This window comes from Camellia sinensis, chromosome 4 (assembly GCF_055761805.1).
Source record: "Camellia sinensis isolate YWXY chromosome 4, ASM5576180v1, whole genome shotgun sequence".
NCBI classification, from domain to species: domain Eukaryota; kingdom Viridiplantae; phylum Streptophyta; class Magnoliopsida; order Ericales; family Theaceae; genus Camellia; species Camellia sinensis.
Genome location: NC_138964.1, coordinates 40,614,265 through 40,640,860, shown reverse-complemented (window position 1 = coordinate 40,640,860; position 26,596 = coordinate 40,614,265). Strand labels below are relative to the sequence as shown.

Genomic DNA, 26,596 nt, shown 5'->3' with positions numbered 1-26,596 from the left:
AATATGATATGGGCTTATACCAACATGAGAGAGCCTCAGCCACACTCACATAGGATGCCGATGGATGAAAATGAAGTGCCTCGAAATGCGTGCACACGGGCACGCAAATCGAGGCAATGGCATACGCAATGCAAATGACATGAAAATAATATGCAAACATGCTAATGGACTTTCAGCCCTGAAATGTAGGGGAAAACAGCCCCGAAATGAGGCGAAAATACACCCGATGCATGAAATCTCTCCCGAAATGCAAATTAGGCGCATAGAATGAACTACAGCTATACAAAGCATGCATAATTGGTACATGGAATGAAAAGACAGAAGTAAGGCAGCCCCAAAATAAGCATTTTTACAGTTCAAAGCATGGCCAAACAGCTAACCGAAACAGGGCAAAACTAGCATGCAAAAATGGCCCTAAATGTGAGGTTATGAAGCAACTCACAGCTGCTGATCTCAAACAGGTTAGGGCCCTTCAACAACATCGAAGAGGGGCCCAAAATGAGCCACTTTACAGAACTGTAAAAACCCCCAAAACAAACATAGATATGGCTAAGCTCTTATGCAAGAAATGGGCCAAAAGATGGCCAAAGCACAAAGTATACTAAATATCCATCAAAAAGCCAAAGGCCATTAATGAAACATGAAGAATGGGCCAAAATAAGACTATTTTTAGTGCTGTAAAATGACCAAAAACCGAAGCATAATAGGCTGCCAAAACATGCAAGAAAAGGGGACCAAAGAGGGATATAACATGAAGTAGCATATGGAGGTCCCAAACAGTGAAAGGCCCTTAATAAAACATGAATAATGGACCAAAATAAGACTATTTTCAGTGCTGTAAAATGACCAAAAACCGAAGCATAATAGGCTGCCAAAACATGCAAGAAAAGGGGACCAAAGAGGGATATAACATGAAGTAGCATATGGAGGTCCCAAATAGTGATGAGCCCTTCTTCAATGTTTAAGAGGAGCGCAAAATAAGACTATTTTTAGTTCTGTAAAACGCCCAAAAATGGAAGCATAATGGGCTGCCAAAGCATGCAAGAATGGGACCCAAAAGAGAATATAAAGGTAAGTATAGCATGGAGGTCCCAAACAGTGTTGAGCCCTTCTTCAATGTTGAAGAGGGGCTCAAAATAAGCCTATTTACAGTTTACATCATGCTCCAAAACAGATCACACACAAGCTAAAAATACTACGCAAGATAACGGTATTTAAGAAGGATATTGAAGCAAGTGCAATATGGGGGGCTCAAACAGTGTTGAGCCCTTAAGCAAAAGTGAAAAAGAGCTCAAAAGAAGGCCACTTTCAGTTAGGGCCGGAGCTCAAAACAGCAAGCATATATGGCTAAGGAATGTTGCAAAAATTGGCTTAAAAAGAAAGAAATGGCAACTCACCCTTGTAGACCAATCTTTGGTTGCTTCTTGGACCAAGTTGCAGCACCTTTAGCCTCTGAGAAGCCCTCCTTGCTGCTGGAAATGGAGTGGTGGTGATGGTGTTAGGTGGTAGTGAAGAAAAGGGGATGAAACTTGGGTGTTTTAGGGTAGAAATGAGAGAAGGAGAGGGGATATAATGCAAGAGGCTTAATGGATTTTTTTGTAACCCCTAATACAAATGCTGGCCCCTGGTTATATGGAACAAAAAGAGGGAGTAAAGGTGGGGAAAAGGTGGGGGAAAAGGAGGCAAGTTTTCCCCCAAAAAATATCCCCCGGATTGAGATATTTTCTGGGGGATACAGCTATACAGCTGTAAAGTGTGTATTGCAAGGAATATAGCCGGCCACCTTTTGGAGCTGCAGGTGGCCGGCCGGCCACCCCCCCTAGCCGGCCGGCTAGGGGTCAAAAAGGTCAAGCTGAGTTAGTGGCCGGCCACCACAAAAAGATGGCCTCCCAGGTCCCCTCATCATAACCCTGTGGTTCGAATTTGGAAACTCTAAAACAGGAGAGAGAACAAGCCATCTTTAGGAGGGGTTCAAAAGGGTCAGGTGAAATTACTGGCCGGCCACAAACTTTTAGGGTCCTCCCATGTGTGTACAACACAGATATGTGGTTCAAAGTTCAAGAAAAAGGGGCCAGGCTGTTCAACATTAGCTCGGAAGTGAGGAAAAACGGGCGCCGGAGGGCGAAAATGGAATATAACTGGTTGCCAAGATAATTGCTGGCCTTCCACCCTCCAGTGACCTTCCTGGTGATAAAACAGAGGTACCTGCCGAAAATGAACGAAAATCGATGCAAAACGAATGCTCGGGGGCCAAAACACGCAGTTCGGGGTCCCGAGAAATGGGCTGTTAAGCACCGAAAGTGGCGTTCGGCCACGAAGTGGGTCTCTCAGACCTCAGTGTCCCTCAAAAGGGAGTAAATAAGATGTATGCCAAAATTTAGAGCAAACAGAGATGGTTAAGCGGTCCCGAACCGAGGCACACGGCCAACGGTCCCGAAAAACCGGAAACCGGGCTCCAAAATGGGCAAAATGGCCTACGGCCACCAAATGTAGCCCACGGCCACTGAGAGATGGTCTACGGGACCTCTCCCTCCCCTCAGGAAAAGAAACAGAGAAAACCGAGCCTGGTTCGCAAACCGAGGCAAAGCACAAAAGAGGGTTCGGAAGTCCGGAGGCAGGGCTCACGGCCGCGACTCTGAAACTTCTGAACGAGCACATTATGTAATATCACCAAGCGCTCAATCGGTGACGTCTGAGTCTTAAGGTCGGTCAAAAATGGGGTGTCTACATATATATATATGCAACAACTTCTTGAGCTGAAAATTTGAGTTAAAGAGAGAGACAACACTTGTAGAGAGAGAGAGGGAGAGAGAGAGAAGAGGAATTCAAGAGAGATTTGAAAGGAGATTGAGGAACTTAAGCTAATTCAACTTCAATTCAAGCTTTAGGTATGATCTTTAACCATAATTCATGAAGATGATCCATGTAAGAAAAATGAATTCACCAAGTTATCAGACCATTTGCATGAATTTGAAAGAAAAGAGCTAACCATGCAAGCTTTGAACAAAAAAGATGTGTTTCTGAACTTCAAACTCAATTATGGAAAACTCGAAATTCGCCCAGTTATCTCGAGCAAAGGATCCTTGGCTCGAGTGAGCTTCGTAGGCATCCAACATTTTTGCAGACCTTTGGCAGTTGGTTCAAGCGACCAAGTGTGTGCTCGAGCGAACTCACCTTTGTTGAGCACTTGGCTCGAGCAACCATCGTGCACACATTTTGAGCAACTAGTACTTTTGCCGTCAAACCGCACCGCTTGAGCAACCAAGTGTGTGCTCGAGCGAAGACCTTGTTTTCAGCAAATTTTGACTAACACTCATAAGTGCATATTTGCATCTTTATGTCCTTTTAAGCATTCTTTTGCATCATTTAAACATCCTTAGTCATGGAATAAGCTAGAAACATACGTAAGGGAATTGAATTAAGATACGTTATTTGTTACGAACATGTGTTTCAATGTGTATCTGTGTTACGTGATTTGTGTAGGTGGTCAACCGGGGTCTACCATCAGTAACTGTGAGTAGTATCTTTGTAAAGATATGTTATTAAAGTGTATTTTGATTTACTGCAAGAATATTATTTTGAAATGCTATTTTGATAAGAATGAATGATTGTCCTTTTTGAAATGTATTTGTGGCATACTTAGTGTAGCTCTTGCATGGGGGTAACAATACCATGGCCCTTTGCTATGTGTGCACAGAGATCTTTGATGTTGACCCAAGTGGTCCCTTTGTTTGAACTATATGGTCACTTCGTTAAACCTATGTAGTCTTTTTGTTATGTATTCGGGCCCTTTGCCTTGCACTATTGGATGTACCACATATGCGTATGATTTGTGAACTTTGATATGATAAGTATTCCGTTATGATTTGCTTTAGAACTCATATGAAATGATTTTGTATTATGAAAGACATCATTCATTTAATCTCTTTATATGGTATTACGAGCTTTAGCTCACTCCATTCCCTTATATATATGTAGGTGACCAAATGAAGCGTTAAGCTTATAGCAACCTTGGGAGTCCACCTTTTGTCAAGCCATTTTGGAGTGCTTCCGTGATGGGGCGATCTTGGAGTCATGTGGAGCCAAGTTGTGTCAACCCTGTGGATCAAGTTATTTTGTTCAGCCTTGTCATGTATGGACATTTTGTATAAATGTTTAAGATGTTATGATGTAACTATATGTTCACTTCTATGAGAAGGTTGAACTTTGAATTACTTATGGAGTTTCATATATGCACCGCTCGATGGGTTGCTTCCACAATGCCTCGTTATTATTTTTAATTATTAGTTTTGTCTTTAAGGCCGGAAGTAATCTGGAATTACTAGCTAGTCACGGCTTAAACCTCTAGGGACGGGTCTAGGTCGTGATAGGTCACTTGCGAGATTTGATGAAAGGTTAAACGTTCTCTTCATTTGATGAAAAAAGTAGGACTCCTTTTATTTGATACCAATTTAGTGAAACGGTTGGATCACTGTTTTCACCAAATTTTTATCAAATTTAAATTTGATTAAATATTTGAATCTGGGTTGGAAATGGTTTAATGGAAGGTTTTGGCCTTAGATAATTTAGTTTGAGTTGTTATGTTCAAATTTAAATATAAATTTAAGAAAATTTAAAAGATTTGTGAAATTCATAGTTTTGTTTTCATTGATCTAAATATTTTATTTTATAAAAATTTTAATTTATTTCACTTTAAAAAAAATTAAATTGATCGGATAATTATAACATTTTTATTTTATAATATTTGTGTCTAAAAATAAAGCATTTTTTTTTTATAAAAAAACAGACCATTTATTTATTTATTTAAAAAAAATATGATAAAATGTAAAAACTGCATTTATTAGATTGATATAATTTTTTTTATGAATGATATATATAAAAAATTTTACAAAAAAATAATTTGAATTATTAAAATAAATTCTTTTAAATTCTATCAAGTTTAACTATGAATTTTAGAAAACAATTCTGCTGCATCCACTGAAATTACGCCCACCCGAAATGCTCCAAGGAGGTGGACAGTCTTACTCCACTACTTGTCCCATTTGCCTAAAAAATGTGAGTTTCATGCACTAAGAAAAGAAGTCACTGAATCAGATACAACCCACGCATCTTTTCTTTTCTCTCTTTCCCCTCAAACTGTAAACAAAGCTCTCTCTCTCTCTCTCTGTCTCTCAGCTCTCTTTCCTCTCAATCGGTAAACAACACATTCTCTCTCTCACTCACCGACGCCTTTCTCTCTCACTGACACCTACCATCAACCACCACCAAAGCTTTAGTCTTGGCTTGGCCAATTTCATCATCATCGACTATTGTTTTGGCTATAGTTGTATGTATTGCATATGTACAGGAAAAGAGAGAAGTCTTAAATGAAGAACAAATGGTTGATCCCTTTACACCCATTCAATTACTTTCAAGATAGACAAAATTAGGGCTGGTTAGTTTCGAGATCGAGTCAGGATCGTCATGGGTTGTAGGGGGCTTTTTTTTTTGGGAAGAATGCGTGTGAAAAGATGTGGAGTTCTTGTGGGTTTTGATCACTGGAGTTTTAAAGAAAGAGAGTGAAAATGGTGCTTTTGAACCCACTCTTTCCCTACCATTGTTGCTTCTCTCTCTGGTGCGGTGACCCGCGATCTGCAGCACCGGAAAAGGGGGTTGGACTTGCTGAAAAAGGAATGGGTGGTTCACGATGGTCGACAAAGGAGTGGCGGCGAGGGTGTGGAGGTCGGTTCTCCGATCACCCTTTCCCTTATTTGTTTTCTTCATAGATTTTTGATCTGCAAGAGGAGAGAGAGAGAGACCACACCATTTGTTTGAGAGAGAGAGAGAGAGGACTGTTGGTGTAGACAGAGAGAGCAAAGAAGTGCGTGGTTCTGTTTTTTTGTTTTTTTTCACTTTTGATGGTGCCACGGAATTCAGGCTTGATTAGACCGAACATTATTTCCTTAAGAAAAACCTAACCCATCAAGTTTATTACCAATAATGAATGCCGAATTTTTTACCCAGCAATGTTACATCTATACAATTTTTCTTTTTTCGTTTTTTCTGAATATGTTTTTGGCTGGTAAAAAGGTCATATTCATTTTCTTACAAGTCAGAGGAAAAAAATTTTTTTATGTAAATAAATCATTTTATTTTCACACAAAATTCTACAAACTCTGTTATACACCTATGTGAGATAGTTTATAAATCAGTAATGCTACAGACCCCCAGCTGGGGTGACCCCAGTGACCCCCAGTGCCACGTGTCGGCCTGGGGTGGCTGGAAACTCAAAAAAAAAAAAAAAAAAAAATTGTTTTTTTGGACCAATGGGAAAGGACCCCCAGTACCCCCACTGGGGGTCCAAAGCTATATTCTTTATAAATTTGTGTAAAAATTGGGTAATTTAATCTTTAGTCTAATTCTGTTCCTATGTATCATTATTTTTTTACATGTATAAATTATTTATGTTGTTCAAATCTTAGCTTTCAAATTTAAAATTCAATTTTAAACAAAATTCAATTGTTCAAGTAAAATTTTTATTCAATATGATATTCAAACAAATAATTTTATTTGAAAGTTAATATTATTTTTGGACAATTGATGGCGAAATAATACAAACGATGATAAAGTTGGGTGTGCTCATCAAATGTTAGAATAAATTAATTAAAACTGAGTTAATTGTTAGAATTATCTTTTTAGGTTGTTACTTGAATGCTCATCAAATGTTAGAAAAGTTTAAGTTTTTGTTTTTTGTTAAATGACTTTTTTGCCCTTACCTTGAGATTTTATTTTTATTTTTTATTTTTTCATATGTATGTAATGATAGACACCAATGAATATGCAAGAAAGGACTTGGACAAGAAAATGCTGAGCAGAGAAAGGAGTGTGTTATCTCCAACATCCTTGGTAGGTGATTTTCACAACAAAATATATTAATTAAAATTGAATAATAACTATTATTTCAAAATATAGCGGTTGAGAATAAATATCAAACCATAGAGATTATAAAAATTGACTTTAATTTAAAGATTTTTGGCTTAAGGATGGAAAATAATAAAAGAAAAACCTTAGGATTTAGAATCTATTACTAACCTTATAATTAGGGGTTATTCATATTTAGATTGTAGAAAATTATTGAAATGGATACTATGATGTGTCTTGGTCGGGACACGTCATATAAAAAGATTTTTTTTTTTAAAATCAGAAAATCACGAATCATCTTCGTTTAGAACAGATCGTCACCGCTAAACTAAAGTTGATGTACAATCCGTCTTATTAGGTATGACTCGTCTAACAATTTTATTATGCAAGTATGAAAATCATTTGTATAACATGTATTCATGACCAGTGAATACATAATTTGATAAAATAATATTTGTATAAAAATTTAAGTTATACAACAGTATCCAAATTAATTAAAATTCTACATAACTAAATACAAACTACCCCAATCACTTGATTAGAGTTCCATCTAAGATTAGGAAATTAATTTACATAAGTGTGAAACTATCACTCTACAAAACAAACACTATACTCACTAATTTTTCTTCCCAGCTCTCTTGTTGTCTCTCCCCCTCCATGTGTCCATGCGGCAAACGAGCTCCTCAATTTATAGATTTGCAAAACAAAAGCAAATAATAAAATAAACATTAATTAGATGAAAGTTGGCAGACCAACTTTCTTTCTCCTTTTTCTTTTCTTTTTATTATTGTGTATATAATAATGATGTTGGATGGATATGATGATAACGGTGGGGTGAGTCACCAATTATTTATTATTGTTATTATTATTTATTTTATTTTATAATATAATATTAAAATATATTATTTATAACAATTTATGTACACACATTCAAAATATGCATAAATACACAAAATCATACAAAATTGTAAAATAATACAAATAAATAGACTAATAAAGTGTACATTAGTGGGTTAAATGTGTAATATTTAAGCATCGATCACACCCCTCAACTTACATTTTGCTAGTCCTCGAGCAAAGCAAAACTAAAAAGGAAATAAAATGAAATCTATCTAAGCCATTTTTCTAGGGAACACGATTGCTTTCACTACAAGGAAAAGCAGTTTTGGCAACTAAAAACCAAATTTTCGTCGCTGAAAGTAGCACAATTGGCGACTAAAATGGAATTAGTAGCCAAAAGTGAAGACTTTTGGCGACTAAAAGAGTTTATGTCACGACCCCAAACCGCCCCTAGTAGTTTGGTGCCGTGATGGCCAGTAATCCGCAATTACCGAAGGCCAACTTTTCAAAAACTTAACACAATCAGAGTATGGATATAGGGGGCTCACAAATGCGGAAGCAATAAATCAGATACAAGTGATCCATAAGAGCTGTGCGTAGATTAAAGCGATGCCAAACATTCCAATTAACTTTACAACTTAATACAACAAGGTAAAATACATGTTACATCTTGATCAAAAGGCTTCTCGAGCCGACATATACAAAATACAGCTAATACAATTCAAGAAGCATGATTTTCAAGATTTGCCGACATGTAAAACAGGGCATTGCCGACGTAAATACAAGGTAAAGCCGACATAAGCATGAATCCAAAACAAGCATCCAAAACGATCTAGGCGTCGCCGCCGTCCTGCTCATCACCTACATATATATAGAGGGGTGAGTACAAAACTCAGTGAATGGTACTAAAAATAAAGGTTTGCATGAATAAAGCCGGAGTCCTTCAAAACGAAACACATCAAACTTAGCAAGGCAAGGGATGAACCGTATCCATCAATCAAATATCATAACATCGGCGAGACAAGGGATGAACCGTATTCATCATTCAAGTATCATAACATCGGCGAGACAAGGGATGAACCGTATTCATCATTCAAGTATCATGACATCGGCGAGACAAGGGATGAACCGTATTCATCATTCAAGTATCATAAGGCTGTACGATCCGTAATCGTTTGGTCAAAAGTATTGCGAAAGTTTAGAGTCCTCCAATACAAGGGACTTGTGCACTTGGTACCGCAAAAGTTTAGAGTCCTCCAGTACAAGGGACTTGTGTTACTTAGGCCCGTAGCCCGATTTAACAAGGACCGTATCCTTTTGTACTTAGTACTGCGAAAGTTTAGAGTCCTCCAGCACAAGGGACTTGTGTTACTTAGGCCCGTAGCCCGATTTAACAAGGACCGTATCCTTTCCAAAGATGGCATCAAAACAAAGAGTACATTTGACACGTCAAAACAAGAGCTATTTATTCATGCTAGCAAAATACTTTTGTCAAAACAAGGCAAGCAAGGTTTATCAAAACAAGTATAACATAGCTTTATCAATAATACCACTCACCTAGTTCTTCAGGTGTAGACTCAAAGCAGTGTCAAGGACCTACAACCACATGGCAAGTCTCATTCTCAAAGCAAGCTCCAAATACATATGCGAATGATCTCGGCATTCTTGCCAGATCCAAGTCAAAGACAAAACAAAACAAGCTGGGAGCTTAATCACTGCTCCCGTTTCATAAAAACACACCGGGTACTGTCCAGGGCTAAGCCGAGGTCCCGCTAAACAAAGTCAGGAAAAACCTGGGTTCTCCTTTGAAAAATATGAAGAACATGATCATTTGAAAGATGGATGCAAGCTCATAACTTGTTACAAAAATCTAAGTTTTCATGCCAAGAGTTCAAAATATAGGGACCTGAGTACCCATTAAACAAAGTCATGCAAGAACAAATACAAAACATGATTTTCGTTTTAAACCTCTCGATCAAAATGAGACCTTTTTCAAGAACACATGGGAAACCATTTTCTCCTTCCAAAACCAACTTCAAAACGATGCATGTCATGCAAAACAAATCCGATCATGCAATGCAGCTAGATATCCAGCAAGAACGACCAAAGGAGATCAAGATTCTAACCTCAAAACTCGGATCTAACGGTTCAAGCCACAAAGATCAAGCTTGGAAGGCTACTCTCACCCAAGAACTCTTCTTTCTCCTCTCTAGAGCTTCTCTCTCTAAAACAAAGATTTGAGACAAGAAATGATTTGTTTCAAGGTCTGTCGGCTGCCTTAACAAACAGCTCGGACACGTGGCATTATCGGGTTGGTTCAGCTCCAAAAAGGTGATTGATAGACAAGACAGCCTCTGACAAATCGTATGCAGCAAGCTCGGGTAAGACACATCGGCAAAGAGATGACATCGGTTCAAAACAAGGATCCAGCAACAGGATAGAAAAACATCGGCTAGGGAGGACGACACTTGACTAAGCTGTACCACACCTTGGCCGGGGTGCGCCACATCTCGGCCTAGGCCATACCTGCCTGCGGACAAGGTTCAAGTGCAAAACATCTCGGCAAAAAAAATGCCCGAGGTGAAGATGGGGTTGAACAAAATCTCAAGATAGTTCTAAGTACAAGGGTCAAAGGCGGACTAAGCTCAAGATGACCTCGGCTAGGCACACACACACACTAAGCAAGGAACAAAATCATGCAAGCAACTTGAGCAAATCAAGGCAAGATACAACCTTCAAATTAACATAACAAGCAAGACCATGCAAGAATGTATGCAAGTATGGCAAGAGTAAGGTGAGGGTTGTTACATCCTACTCCCCTTAAAGAAGTTTGGTCCCCAAACTTGAATTACCTTGTTCCCAGAATAACTCCGGATAACGGACTCTCATATCCTCTTCCTTTTCCCACGTGGCTTCTGTGCCATAATGCTCCTTCCATTCGACCTTTACCATCGGTATCAATCTGTTCCTCAATTGCCTCACTTGTCGATCAATAATTCTCGTTGGCTTCTCCTCGTAGCCCAAATCTTCATTAATTGTGATCTCGGAATGATCGATTACATGCAGTGGATCTCGGATGTATTTCCTTAACATCGAAACATGAAACACATTGTGGACTTGGCTCAAATCTGGCGGCAAAGCAAGTCTGTAGGCAACGGGGTTAATTCTCTCAAGAATTTCAAATGGCCCAATATAACGAGGTGCTAACTTACCTTTCTTTCCAAATCTGGAAACTCCTTTCATTGGTGAAACCTTCAGAAATACATGATTCCCAACTTCGAACTCTAACTCATTCCTTCTCTGGTCGGCGTAGCTCTTTTGTCGGCTCTGGGCAGTTTTAATCCTCTGTTGGATAAGTTTAATCTTCTCTGTTGTCACTCGAATCAATTCGGGACCAAGCAGAGTCCTGTCTCCGACTTCGGTCCAACATATCGGCGACCTACATTTTCTTCCATACAAGGCTTCATACGGCGCCATGCCAATGCTAGCTTGATAACTGTTATTGTAAGTGAATTCCACTAAGGGCAAATGGGTTCCCCAACTTCCTTGGAAGTCCAATACACAAAGTCTAAGCATATCTTCAAGCGTCTGAATTGTCCTCTCAGTCTGCCCATCTGTCTGAGGATGAAAAGCTGTACTAAATCTCAGTTCGGCCCCAAAAGCCCTTTGTAGACTCTGCCAAAACCTAGAAATAAATTTGGGATCTCGGTCTGAAACAATTGACATCGGCACTCCATGAAGTCTGACAATCTCGTGCACATATAGCAAGGCAAGTTGATTGGCGTTGAAGGTAGTCTTAACGGGTAGAAAGTGTGCTGACTTAGTTAACCTGTCCACAACAACCCAAATTGAATCCATACCCTTAGGTGTTTTCGGCAAACCGATCACAAAATCCATGGAGATGTGCTCCCATTTCCATTCAGGAATCGGCAAAGGATGAAGAAGTCCTGCTGGCCTTTGATGTTCCGCTTTCACTTGCTGACAATGTAAACACTGGGACACGAATTCGGCTATTTCTCTCTTCATATTTGGCCACCAGAAGGCCTGCTTCACGTCTTGATACATTTTGGTGTTCCCTGGATGGACAGCAAACTTGGAACCATGAGCTTCCTGCAAAATCTTTTTCTTCAGCTCTGGAATGTCGGCCACGCATAACCTTCCTTCAAACCTGAGTACTCTGTCTTCGATGGTATACCCTGGTCTCGGCTTCGTGTCAATCTCCTCGGCTATTTTCTTGAGGAAGTTATCCTCCATCTGTCTTGTCTTTACTTCATTAACAATAGTCGGCTCTGCTGACATCACGGTTAAACACGCCAAATTTCCATCAGACTTCCTGCTCAAAGCGTCGGCTACACTGTTGGCTTTCCCGGGGTGATACTGAATCTGCATATCGTAGTCCTTCAACAACTCAAGCCACCGTCTCTGTCTCAAATTTAATTCCTTCTGAGTGAATAGATACTTTAAGCTCTTATGATCTGTAAAAACCTGGCAAGTAGCTCCATACAAATAGTGACGCCAAATCTTTAAAGCAAATACTACGGCCGCCAATTCTAAGTCATGGGTAGGATAGTTTTTCTCATGAGGTTTCAACTGACGAGATGCATAAGCTATAACTTTACCCTTTTGCATCAAGACACAACCCAAACCCTTATGCGATGCATCACTATAGACATGAAACTCTTCGTTACTTGATGGTAGTACAAGTACTGGTGCTGTGATTAACCTCGTCTTCAGTTCCTGGAAGGCTGACTCCCGATCTTTAGTCCATTCGTACAGCGTTCCCTTCTTAGTCAGTTGCGTCAGTGGAATTGCAATCCTTGAAAAATCTTTCACAAACTTTCTGTAATAACCTGCCAAACCCAGAAAACTACGAATCTCGGATACATTAGTCGGCCTCGGCCAATTTACTACGGCTTCAACTTTGCTAGGATCTACTGAAATACCCTTTTCATTAATCATATGACCCAAAAATGAGATGGTAGAAAGCCAAAACTCACACTTGTTAAACTTAGCATACAACTTCCGTTCTCTCAAAATCTGTAAGGCAAGTCTCAAATGGTTTTCATGTTCAACATTACTCTTGGAATAGATCAATATATCATCAATGAAAACAACTACAAATTCATCTAAGTAGGGTTTGAAGATTCGGTTCATTAAATCCATAAATGCAGCAGGGGCATTGGTGACTCCAAAAGGCATTACTAAAAACTCGTAGTGGCCATATCTTGTTCGAAAAGCAGTCTTCTCAACATCTTCGGCTTTAACTTTAAGCTGATGGTAACCAGACCGAAGGTCGATCTTAGAAAAGATTCTTGCTCCTTGTAGCTGATCAAGCAAATCATCAATTCTAGGTAACGGGTACTTGTTCTTAATGGTGACTTTATTGAGTTCTCTATAGTCAATACAAAGATGGAGTGTGCCATCCTTCTTCTTAACAAATAAAACAGGTGCTCCCCATGGTGAAGTGCTCGGCCTAATAAATCCCTTATCTAACAACTCTTGCAATTGCAGTTTCAATTCTCTAAGCTCAGCGGGGGCCATCCTATAAGGTGGTTTGGAGATCGGCTGCGTTCCCGATGTAATATCGACAGTAAACTCTATTTCTCTATTGGTCAAGTGGCCAGGCAATTCATCCGGAAAGACGTCGGGGAAATCGCTAACAATCGGGATGTCGGCTAAGTTAACATTTCCATTCTGATCACTCAGTATACTACACAAGTAACCTCGACACCCCTTCTGAATTAACTTACAGGCCTTAATGGACGAAATCAAGTATGGTGGGGGCACTATCCCTTTACCCTGGAAAATAAACTCGGCTAGGTTTGGGGGTCTCAGTGTGACACTTTTCGAAACACAGTTAATAGATGCATCGTTTGCAACTAACCAGTCCATTCCCAGTATAATATCAAAATGAGCTAGGTCTAGAGGCATTAGATCTACTAGCAATTCAACATTCTCAATCACAACAACACATGCTCTGTAAATGGATGCAACAATCATAGATCTCCCAGATGGAGTAGATACAGACAACACATAATCAAGGGGCTCTAGTTCTCTATTAATTTTCTCGGCAAACTTAGTAGATATAAACGAATGAGTAGAACCCGAGTCAATCAACACATAGGCATCTTGAGAGCAAATTAGTAACATACCTGACACCACTGCCTCAGCATTCTGAGTGTCTCCTGGTACCAATGCAAACACTCTGCCCTGTCTCATCTGCCCTCTCCCAGCATTTTCCTTCTGAACGGAACCCGAGGTATTCTCACCCTTCTTGTTGTTGTCAGCCTTTGCTTTGGGGCAATCTCTCACATAATGGCCCATCTCGCCACACTCATAACAGGCTCCAGACGTTCGTCGGCAGATCCCGAAATGCTGTTTCCCACAATCCGAACACATCGGTTTAGCACTCCCTTCCTGCCTTAGGTTACTAGTACTGCCCATGTTCGTTCTCTTCTTGGTGTTCAGCTGTCCTCGGTGATTGTCATAGTTCTGCCTCTTTCGCTGGTTTTCTCCTGAGCTCTGGTATCGGTTCAAATTAGCTTCGGCGTGAATGGCTTTATCCAATACTTCGGCATAAGTCGGCATATCGAGTAAACTCACCCGGTCTTGAATCGGTCCACGATGCCCACACTCGAACTTCCTGGCCTTCATATATTCATCGTTGGTCATGTGAGGTACAAACCTCACTAATTCAGTAAAAGCGCGGTCATATTCCGCCACTGTTCTGTTGCCTTGCGTCAGAGTATGAAATTCGGTAGCCTTGCGGTTTCGAACACTTAGGGGAAAATGTTTCTTATAAAATAACTCTAAGAATCGGGTCCAAGTCAAATCTGGATTGCTCCCTCTAACCGTCATCCACCACCTGCGGGCGTCATCATCCAATGTGAATGCTGCCAACGTCACTTTCTGTGCGTCGGTGCTAGGGAAGATCTCGAATAACTTTTCCATTTCCAACACCCATGCTTCAGCCTTCATCGGCTCTATACCCCCGGAGAACCTTGGTGGTCTCATTTTCTTGAACTCTCTGATCAAAGCTATCGTCCCATCCCCATAAAAGGCTGGTTGCGGGGGAATTTGCGGCACTGGAGGAGGTGGAACTACATTTCGGCCGTTGGTCTGCTCGGCCTGAGTCGACGTAGCATTAGTGAACTGCTGTCTGGTTTGCCTCAACTCGCGGACCAAACCTTCAACTAGTCTTTCCAATCTGTCCATTCTGTCTTCAGGCTGATCTCGGCCAAGCGGTGGTCTACCTCTCCTCATGATGCTATGAGTATGCAAGGTATGACTTTAAAACAATTAAGCAAATAACCACATAGGCAAGCAACAAATAAGCACATCAAGACAATGCACATCTCGTTCAAATAACAAATACCATGATGCAATCCTAACATCTTTCTAAGGGAAATCCTATACTCTTTAGGACTCAAAGTGTGTGAATAGCGTATACCGAGGAACTTGTGCTCTGATACCATTCTGTCACGACCCCAAACCGCCCCTAGTAGTTTGGTGCCGTGATGGCCAGTAATCCACAATTACCGAAGGCCAACTTTTCAAAAACTTAACACAATCAGAGTATGGATATAGGGGGCTCACAAATGCGGAAGCAGTAAATCAGATACAAGTGATCCATAAGAGCTGTGCGTAGATTAAAGCGATGCCAAAGATTCCAATTAACTTTACAACTTAATACAACAAGGTAAAATACATGTTACATCTTGATCAAAAGGCTTCTCGAGCCGACATATACAAAATACAGCTAATACAATTCAAGAAGCATGATTTTCAAGATTTGCCGACATGTAAAACAAGGCATTGCCGACGTAAATACAAGGTAAAGCCGACATAAGCATGAATCCAAAACAAGCATCCAAAACGATCTAGGCGTCGCCGCCGTCCTGCTCATCACCTACATATATATAGAGGGGTGAGTACAAAACTCAGTGAATGGTACTAAAAATAAAGGTTTGCATGAATAAAGCCGGAGTCCTTCAAAACGAAACACATCAAACTTAGCAAGGCAAGGGATGAACCGTATCCATCAATCAAATATCATAACATCGGCGAGACAAGGGATGAACCGTATTCATCATTCAAGTATCATAACATCGGCGAGACAAGGGATGAACCGTATTCATCATTCAAGTATCATAACATCGGCGAGACAAGGGATGAACCGTATTCATCATTCAAGTATCATAACATCGGCGAGACAAGGGATGAACCGTACTCATCATTCAAGTATCATGACATCGGCGAGACAAGGGATGAACCGTATTCATCATTCAAGTATCATAAGGCTGTACGATCCGTAATCGTTTGGTCAAAAGTATTGCGAAAGTTTAGAGTCCTCCAATACAAGGGACTTGTGCACTTGGTACCGCAAAAGTTTAGAGTCCTCCAGTACAAGGGACTTGTGTTACTTAGGCCCGTAGCCCGATTTAACAAGGCCCGTAGCCCGATTTAACAAAGAGTACATTTGACACGTCAAAACAAGAGCTATTTATTCATGCTAGCAAAATACTTTTGTCAAAACAAGGCAAGCAAGGTTTATCAAAACAAGTATAACATAGCTTTATCAATAATACCACTCACCTAGTTCTTCAGGTGTAGACTCAAAGCAGTGTCAAGGACCTACAACCACATGGCAAGTCTCATTCTCAAAGCAAGCTCCAAATACATATGCGAATGATCTCGACATTCTTGCCAGATCCAAGTCAAAGACAAAACAAAACAAGCTGGGAGCTTAATCACTGCTCCCGTTTCATAAAAACACACCGGGTACTGTCCAGGGCTAAGCCGAGGTCCCGCTAAACAAAGTCAGGAAAAACCTGGGTTCTCCTTTGAAAAATATGAAGAACATGATCATTTGAAAGATGGATGCAAGCTCATAACTTGTTACAAAAATCTAAGTTTTCATGCCAAGAGTTCAAAATATAGGGACCTGAGTACCCATTAAACAAAGTCATGCAAGAACAAATACAAAACATGATTTTCGTTTTAAACCTCTCGATCAAAATGAGACCTTTTTCAAGAACACATGGGAAACCATTTTCTCCTTCCAAAACCAACTTCAAAACGATGCATGTCATGCAAAACAAATCCGATCATGCAATGCAGCTAGATATCCAGCAAGAACGACCAAAGGAGATCAAGATTCTAACCTCAAAACTCGGATCTAACGGTTCAAGCCACAAAGATCAAGCTTGGAAGGCTACTCTCACCCAAGAACTCTTCTTTCTCCTCTCTAGAGCTTCTCTCTCTAAAACAAAGATTTGAGACAAGAAATGATTTGTTTCAAGGTCTGTCGGCTGCCTTAACAAACAACTCGGACACGTGGCATTATCGGGTTGGTTCAGCTCCAAAAAGGTGATTGATAGACAAGACAGCCTCTGACAAATCGTATGCAGCAAGCTCGGGTAAGACACATCGGCAAAGAGATGACATCGGTTCAAAACAAGGATCCAGCAACAGGATAGAAAAACATCGGCTAGGGAGGACGACACTTGACTAAGCTGTACCACACCTTGGCCGGGGTGCGCCACATCTCGGCCTAGGCCATACCTGCCTGCGGACAAGGTTCAAGTGCAAAACATCTCGGCAAAAAAAATGCCCGAGGTGAAGATGGGGTTGAACAAAATCTCAAGATAGTTCTAAGTACAAGGGTCAAAGGTGGACTAAGCTCAAGATGACCTCGGCTAGGCACACACACACACTAAGCAAGGAACAAAATCATGCAAGCAACTTGAGCAAATCAAGGCAAGATACAACCTTCAAATTAACATAACAAGCAAGACCATGCAAGAATGTATGCAAGTATGGAAAGAGTAAGGTGAGGGTTGCTACAGTTTAGTAGCCAAATGTATAGTTATTGGCGACTAAAAACAGATTTAGTCGGCAAATGTGTGGGTTTTAGCGACGAAAGTTTTTTTAGTAGCCAAAAGTGACGGTTTTTGGCGACTAAAATAATTTAGTAGCCAAAAGTATAGGTTTTGGCGACTAAAAAACAGTTTGGTCGCTGAAAGTGAAGCTTTTTGGCTACTAAAAAAAATTTAGTAGCTAAAAACAGGCAATTGGCGACTAAAATTCAGTTTAGTAGCCAAAAGGGGACGTTTTTGGCGACTAAAAACAGGTTTAGTCGCCAAAAATGCTACTTTCAGTCGGAACTTATTTTTTTAGTGACTAAAAAATATTTTAGTAGCCCAAAATGACATTATTGGCAACTAAATAATATATTTAGTCGCCAAAAGTGGCTTCAATTTTTTTTTAGTAAATAATTTATTTTTTACATAAATTATATTGCATAAAAATAATTATATTTATATATATAGTTTTATATTAATACGGGTCAATATAGTATATAAATAATATATATTGCATATATATTTATGTGATGTTGTAGTGGTATAGTGGAAGGAGTGTGTTGCTAAAGGTTTAGAAGGTGGTAGGTTGGTGGTTCGAATCTCAGAACAAGCAGAAAAGCTAGTTTTTTTTTTTTTTTTTCCACCGAACAACCTTTGGCGACTAAACTGTTGGTCGCCAAAAGTATTTGTTTTGGCGACTAAACAGTTTGGTCGGCGTTCCATCAACTATTGGCGACTAAAAGATTAGTCGCCAAATGTATAATTTCAAACAGTGGAATTGAGTATTGGCGACCAAAACTTTGGTCGCTAAAGGCCTGTCTTTTTGCCGACTAAAACCATTTTAGTCGCCAAAACCTTCTGCGACCGTTTATTCGCGACTAAACCGGCGACTAAAAAATTTAGTCGGGGAAGGTAAAAAGGCGACTTTTGGCAACTAAAAATGGACCTTTGGCGACTAAAATTTTTTCTTGTAGTGTTTTAGCGGATACAACTAGCCTTTGAACCCCTAGGTTACTCCTAATGGACGAATTATAGTCTCGTGAGGGTTTATAGTGAATATACCCACAAAATTCAAATTTATTTATATATTTATTTATTTATTTTTAAGCTCAGATAATCTCTTCAATCCAAATGTTAGAAGTATCGAAAATCGTAATTTCCCTGCATTAGAAAAATAATCAGTCAAAGTACAAAACACTAGCAATCATTAGTAATATTACATTTCTAAACTCAGTGTGTGTGAGTATTTATTTATTTATTTATTTTTCTTAGTGACATAGATATATCCTTAACTTCAAAGAAAACACAACCTCAATAATTCCATCAGAAGCATGCTTTGACTCAATTCTCTCCAGTTTACTCTCAATAAATGAAGCACTTTGAAATGATTCAGCATACCAGTGTTTGTATGTGAAGGACGACTCATCTTTAACGAGACAAAATTTGTTTACATTTAGCAATGAAAAATGCTGTATACAAAGAAAAGTATCATGATATGAATGCCAAAAACAATGAAATTATGCTAATTTGTCATTTGAAAAATCACGCTAATCCCAAGATCAAATAGGACTTTATTTTTGGTTGTAGTGTTGGGTCAAAGGGATTTATTTACAGAATTGGGTAAAGATAAAAAACAGATGTCCAAGAAATGAATTTAAACATATGCAGCATAGATGAAGTACTGCTTCACTAACCCGCCCTTTTAACTCCTTTCTTTCATGTGATTTGCAACCAATTTTAAACACTCTCCATTTTTTTTTTCAAACATGGAAGTAAGTACATTTTTTTCCTTACAGTTTTCTAGTTCCATTCAGAATATAGCTTCCTTCCAAAATAATAGATGAAATTCATTCTTGAGACACCGGAAGAAATGACTAATTGAATAAAAAGTTTTTCTATAGGCTCAATGGGCTAACAAATGGTAATTGAAACGAGGTTTTTTTTTTTCAGTAATAAGGCTCAAACAAAGAAAGATGGCCTAAAATCATTTATCAAAATATAGGATGATTCATATATTACAAAGACAAAATAACATAAAAATATCAATGTTTTTGACCGATTGAAAGAATAATAAGACTTAATATAACAACATAATGAACTATCAAAGAAAATTAAGAGCCAATATGAAATAACCCTCCAAAAAGAATGATAAGCTCAAAATCTCACATGGGTTATAGTCTCCGCATTAGATATCAAGATTTTCAAAGGTTGTGATCCCAAATTAGTTAAGTAATATCTGTGTCGTAACGTGCACATGATAAGGCTGAGTATGAAATAAATGAGTATTATAATGAGAAATAATGTGACGGACTAAGACAAAATTATAATTCTAATATAACAAAATTACAACTAAATTAATAACCTCTAGCACAGAATGAGGAGGAAACAACACAATCATTGCTCCAAATATCTATATATATATATATATATATATATATATTTTAAAGAAAATAGAAAAAATTTATACACATAAGAAAAACAACAAAAAGATTCAGGTCACCTTTTCCTTTCTTTCTTTTCTTCATAGATTCAAATCTGCAAGAGGAGAGAGAGAGAGAGAGAGAGAGAGAGAGATGACAGTTGGTGTAGACGAAGAGAGCAAAGAAAAATGTGGTTTTTTTTTTTTTAATGGTGCCACGTAATTCAGGCTTGATTAGATTGAGGATTTTGTATGGACTAAACATTATTCCTTAAAAACAAACCTAACCCATTGAGTTTATTGCCAACAATGAATGCCTAATTTTTTACCCAGCAATGTTGCATTTATACAATTTTTCTTTTTACATTTTTTCTAAATATGTTTTTGACTGGTAAAAAGGTCATATTCATTTTCTTACAGGTCAAATCACTACTAAAAAAAGTACTTTTTGCGACCGCTACAAGCCGTCGTAAATAATAAAAAAACAGTCGCAAAAGACTTTTTGCGACGGCCCATGCGACAGCAAATGAGGGTCGCGAATGTGGGGGTGGCAAATACGTTTTGCGACCGCAAAATAACAGTTGCAAACTATTTGCGACTGCCTAACCTATTTTTTGCAACAGCTATTTTGCCGTCGCAAAAAAAAAAAAAAAATTCAAAAACACTTTTAGCGACTTCTTTTTTACCGTCGCAAATAATTATTTTTATAATAAAATCATATATACGTTTATTACAACAAAAAAATCAATTGCAAACACCTAACAATTTTTTTTAATAAAAAATAACAAAATTAACAAATTAATTTAAACTCATAATAGAAATACTAACCTATTCACATATAAGTGTCCAAACAAAATATAAACTTTCATACATGCAAAAGAAATATCCATCAACCATCCTTAAAATATATTGTGCTAAAAGATTCAAGTCCTCAAAAAAAAAAAAAAAAGAAAGAAAGAAAAAGAAAAAAAAAAAGAAGAAAAGAAAAGAAAGAGCAACATAATCTCAGTTTGGCTCCCAAACATCAGCCGCTCGATTATATCAACTACTCCCTCAACAAAACCTGCAAAAACATATACACGTGACTTGAAAATTTAATGCAGTTTAACTTGAAATAATAAAAATAAAACTATTTGAAAGAAATTGTCAAGAGAAAAAAAAAAGGTTCATTCTCTAAATTCTTTTGCTTGGAGTAAATTACAAAAATATAGATGCCAATTCGTAATTTGCACAAATAAATAGACAAGAAAATGGTCACCCAATCCAATCAGATTAATGAATAAACCAAAGAATTTGAAAAATGAACATGATTAACATAATCTTTAATGCAGTTTAACTTGAAATAATAAAAATAAAACTATTTGAAAAGAAATTGTCAAGAGAAAAAAAAAAGGTTCATTCTCTAAATTCTTTTGCTTGGAGTAAATTACAAAAATATAGATGCCAATTCGTAATTTGCACAAATAAATAGACAAGAAAATGGTCACCCAATCCAATCAGATTAATGAATAAACCAAAGAATTTGAAAAATGAACATGATTAACATAATCTTTGTCCTAGCATTGATTAATACCAAAACAACAAGAAGAAATTTGACTTCACTATTTAGAAGTTCACATAAAGTTCCTGACTTCACTATGTAATTCAAGAATTAGCAATGAAGAATTTTGGAAACCTTTTATCAAAAGAGTTGCCCATGTGACGGAAATAATAAGCACCATCAATGCAACTAACAATCTGCCATAGGAAGGTTATGATTTATGTATATTTCTTAATTCAGAAAAAAAGAAGCCCATAGGTCCAACATTCCACTAATTCCGATGAAATCACTTTTGAGCTCATAATAGAAAGAAACTGTAATTTATTTAAGCCGAGATCTTTGATTTCTCTATATTTGTAGTTGCCATTGTGTTGGACTTCAATCTTAAGCCTTTGATGGCAGTTCATTATTGGCACTAATGACTAAAAGCCCACATCATCCAACATAACTGTAATTACCAACACTAACATGCTTCTTTCTAACTCACTTCATCTGAAGCGAATGGTGACAATTTCAACCATGTGTGTGTGTTAGAGAGAATTCAAAGCCATCATCCACTGGTATTTTTCAAAGGCTTGCAACTTTGAAGTAAATATTCAACAACAATTCAACTATCAATAGCAAAGCCTGTTCATCATAAATTTCTACCATTTAATTAAACTAAGCTTTCAAGATCCAGATACATATGGAACATCCCATCAATTTGGCTAAATTCATAAATACTTCGTGGATAGTTTTTTTTTTTAATTTTATTTATTCTTCTGGGAAAAAGAATTGATCAATAGCAAAGGGCTTAGGGTATTTGCATTAAACTAAGGGAAGATTACCAGCAAGCTCTAAGGACCCCACTCCATATATAAACAAACATTCATTAAAAGCAGAGAAATAGGTTAGTATAATGTGTCAATAATTTCCTTTTGAAGAGCAGAGTGGCATACCTATTCATTTTCTTTTGAAGCTTGTTGCCCACTAGATGCATTTGACACCTACAATATGTTAGTATAATGTGTTAATAATTTCCATATGTATATATACAAATTGATGAAACGTAAAATTCATCAATTTGTAAGTATTGTACCTCTCTCAAGCTCGTACTCCTAGATGCATATGCAAATTCGTAAAATTCGTCAATTTAACATAATTCTGCAGTAGTAACCAAACCATGTATTCATTCATGAGTGCTAGCTCTATCTTCTCCAAGATGCATATGCAAATTCTACAAAGATGCTTTTAAGATCTCTCTCTCTCTCTCTCTCTCTCTCTCTCTCTCAACTGCTTCTGTAAGATTTTATACCTGAGACATTGCTGCAGTTAATCTATGAGAAGCTACCAGCTGACATTTCAAGCCGCAATGTGTTATTGCTCGACCTAGTTTTGGCTTCAAGTAAAATAAATTCCAAACATACTATAATTCTTCCAAATATGTTTTCATAATACATATCCAGTGTCTAAAAATTCTTCATTATTAGGAAATTCTGCAATCAAAGCTACTTCTTTGCTGCTGAGCAAGGGTGTAGCAGAATCCAACATAATCTTCCTTAATCTCATAGCAGTGAGTGATTTTGATGTTTAATTGTTTTCTCTCCAGACAATTTTAAGTTCTACAGAATTATTAATAGTTTATATTTCATTTTGAAAATTTTGAAATTACGACGCAGGCTCCTGAAGGAAGACATGCTGTTTGTAAGAAATTCCCAAAGCTAAAAGTTGTGATATGGGAGATTGACATGTCACTGAACAAGGATTCACATGTGATCCCAGGCATGGAGGAGTTTGAAGATCGCTACTTTAGTACAGATAACAATGTTAATCAAGCCCTTGACAAAACACCCTAGCAAGTGTTTTGTCATGTTTTGTTACGTGACAAAATAACACCTATTCCTATTAAGTCAAAATTCCCAAATCAAATCACCAATAAATAGAAGGTTCATAACATAAATTTAGAAAATACAAAACTAAGGCCTGGTTACACTAAAAGCTGTGTTACTGAATTAAAGAACAGAGATCTTTATTTTCACACATTAATGATAAATAGAAGTGTATTTCATGAGCCCAATGGAATAATGTGGGAACAGAAGCAGACAGTAACAATGATAACAACAAAAGAAAATTATAGACAATTCTATGCTTTCGTGTTCACCTAAAGGAGTTTTTGTACTTAGAACTTGGCAAGAGAAACCCCATAAAGCACAATCAAAAACCAAGTACAGTACCAACACTAACATAAATATTAATTCAAAGCAAATCAATAAAAATTTGATGTGTATAATATGGGGAATAAAAATACTAAAAGTCTACATTGCACGATACCATTGACGTTGAGCTGAGAATATTGCATTCATGATTGCAACATATCTGTGAGGAAGAAAACATGTAAGAGCAAAACATCATCAAGAAGAAACTGTAGTTATTGCAGAAAGATGAGCATAAAACATACTGTCCAGTCCATCAGTGGATCCATGCAAACATTATATCTGCCATCATATCAGAAACTTCATTAGAGAATATATTCGAGGTAACAGAGAGCCAATAATGAATACAGTGTTGCAACATCTACAAAAATAACACATTCAAAGAGACATGAATCAATCAAATCTTACTTATATAGCTATATGCATTGGGGCTGCTGTTGCCATGGTTAAATTTTCTCGTCCAATATAAACATGCTATATTTCCCCGATACAGTCATGAAATCAACATGCGGAAATTTTCCTATCAAAACTTTCAAACATAGAGGCTTGGATTGAAAAAGATTGCTGTATGATATACACAAACACAATAAGTGGTTGTTCTTCACCACATAAGAAATTTGTTGAGAGCAATAACATACTTGAGACTGACAATTATTCGTTAGGGGTACAAAAAACGTTTTCTAACTAGATCCATCCCCACGCTTATATTTCATATTACAAAAATATGAGTAATTCACTCCGTATTCTCATAGACCGGGTAGAATTTGACAGCCACAGGGCAGTCAGAGAACTCAATCAAACATGGCAAATTATAAATAATTGCATGATTAGAGTCCATGTTAGGGAAAGGGGGGAAAAAAAGTCAGGAAAATATATACAGTGCCAGGATATCACCACAAGGTCCAAATGGAAGCATATCACAATATGTTAATTCCCAACAAAACATGAGTAGACATTGATGAACACATATATATCATTTTTTGACCGAATGAAGTCAAAATCAAATATTCTTAAGAATAATTTCATCCAATAGATATTAATTTCATTAAATTTAACATGATTTTTTTTTTCTTCTTCTTCATAAACTTGATGTTTTTAGTTAATTTAACTCTGCAAGTGTATTAATTTCATTAAATTTGTCTGTAGCAGACTTGTGGAAGCTGTATGCACATAAGCTTGCAACAGAAGACTTGACTAAATGAGCTAAATTAATGTTTAACTAGAACCATAGCTGTTTCCACTTTACCTCTTCTGATATTTGAAACCTTTGGTATGTAATCAATCATTTCCAGTATCAGCATCAGGGATGTAACTTCCCTTTTATTGAATGTATGGACACTTTTTCTTATTTTTCTATTTAAGGTGGATGAGATTAATGCGCTTCCTATCTTCTACATTTGACAGTTGCTTTACTCTACAGTAGAGAAATAAATCCCAGTTCAGTTGTGGATTATCTCCATGATGGACTTATAAGATGACACAGGACACCATAATTGTGGAGGTGCCTTTTGGTTTGGAGCCCAAACAGACAAACCTGAGAGGCTGGCTGTTGGCTGGTGTAACTCAAACACCAATTCAAGAATACATTCTATCACAGCATTTTCAAATGCAAAAAAAGCACATGGTAAGGTGTTTCACCCTCATAAGGCAGAGGCCGCACAAGATAATCAGTTAGTTCTAGATCACAAAATAATAAAATAAAAATTTAGAAATTCCTAAAATCATTGTATGATGGCAAAATTGGAGTGATATCATTTTGATGATTGAAGATAATCAAACATAATTCTTCATCAATAATCAAACATTTTGGAGCCATTTTTTTTGATCAAATTTGAATCTGATGAACAAATTGATGAACAATTGGAGATGCACAACCAATAGAGACAAAATTGATAAAATTATAAAGCATTATGAGAAATCCTAATGAATCTAACCTCTGAGAGAAACAAAGAACTCCGAATCTGATTGCCTAGAGTTGGAAACTAACTTGCTCAATATGTCCTTGAGGAAAATAGAACATGCGTTCGCCTTCACGAGGCACTGTCACGAGTGGACCAGCACAAGCGTGCCATAGCTCCGTGCAAAGCGCTGTTACAGATTCTTCTTGAGACAGATTCCATTACAGAGAAGTACATAATTCGGATCATTATAGAGAGAGTGGAATCGATGAAGATATGTTTACGCTTACCGATTATGAAATCTTCAACAGTTATGGACTTGAGAGAGTTGAATCGATCGACAGATTTGAGCGAGAGAGGCAGTGAGATTCGAGCGACAGATTCGAGCGAGAGAGGCAGTGAGATTCGAGCGAGAGACAGATTTTGAGAGGGAGAGAAAGAGAGTTCATATTTGGGAAATAAGAAAAAAAAAGCAAATTAAGAGGGAGGGAGAGATAGTCAAGTTTTACTGATTTGGTTTTTTCTTTTTTTAAAGTTAAGAACGATTGGGTCAGGAAACTGAGATTGTAAAATCAGAACAAATGAGGTTGTAACAAGAGATTTTGAGGTCAAAAATTATTTTTTGCGACGGTTAAGTAATCAGCCACAAAAAAATAGACGCAAAAAGTCAAATTTCTAGTAGTGAATAAAAAAATAAATAAAAATAAATTGGAAGAAAAAAAATTATGTAAGTGAATCATTTTTGTTTTCACACAAAATTCTACAAACTCTGTTATACACCTATGTGACATAGTTTATAAATTTGTGTAAAAATTGGATAATTTAATCTTTAGTCTAATTTATTCCTAACTATAATTATTTTTTTGGGTAAACTACCAATAGGTACTACTTTTGAGACTTATTACCCATTAAGTCGTATTGATAAATTTATTAAGTGATACAGA

At 37.5% G+C, this 26,596-nt stretch overlaps 1 protein-coding gene and 1 long non-coding RNA gene across 2 annotated transcripts in view; one reads left to right on the top strand and one right to left on the bottom strand.

Annotated features, from left to right (window-relative positions):
• The window catches only part of LOC114269246 (uncharacterized), a 38,093-nt gene extending 14,696 nt beyond the window's left edge, over positions 1-23,397 (top strand). Inside the window, exons 4-6 of the mRNA XM_082923219.1 lie at positions 22,874-22,946; positions 23,032-23,114; positions 23,221-23,397. Of these exons, the coding sequence (XP_082779345.1) occupies positions 22,874-22,946; positions 23,032-23,114; positions 23,221-23,397 (333 nt within the window). The remainder of the gene's footprint in view (positions 1-22,873; positions 22,947-23,031; positions 23,115-23,220) is intronic.
• A 370-nt stretch (positions 23,398-23,767) lies between these two features.
• On the bottom strand, positions 23,768-26,342 carry LOC145824580 (uncharacterized). Its single transcript, XR_014366353.1, has 2 exons — positions 25,943-26,342; positions 23,768-25,842 (listed from the first exon to the last, which is right to left on the bottom strand). It is a non-coding gene; the product is annotated as an uncharacterized LOC145824580 (long non-coding RNA).
• Positions 26,343-26,596: the final 254 nt, after the last annotated feature.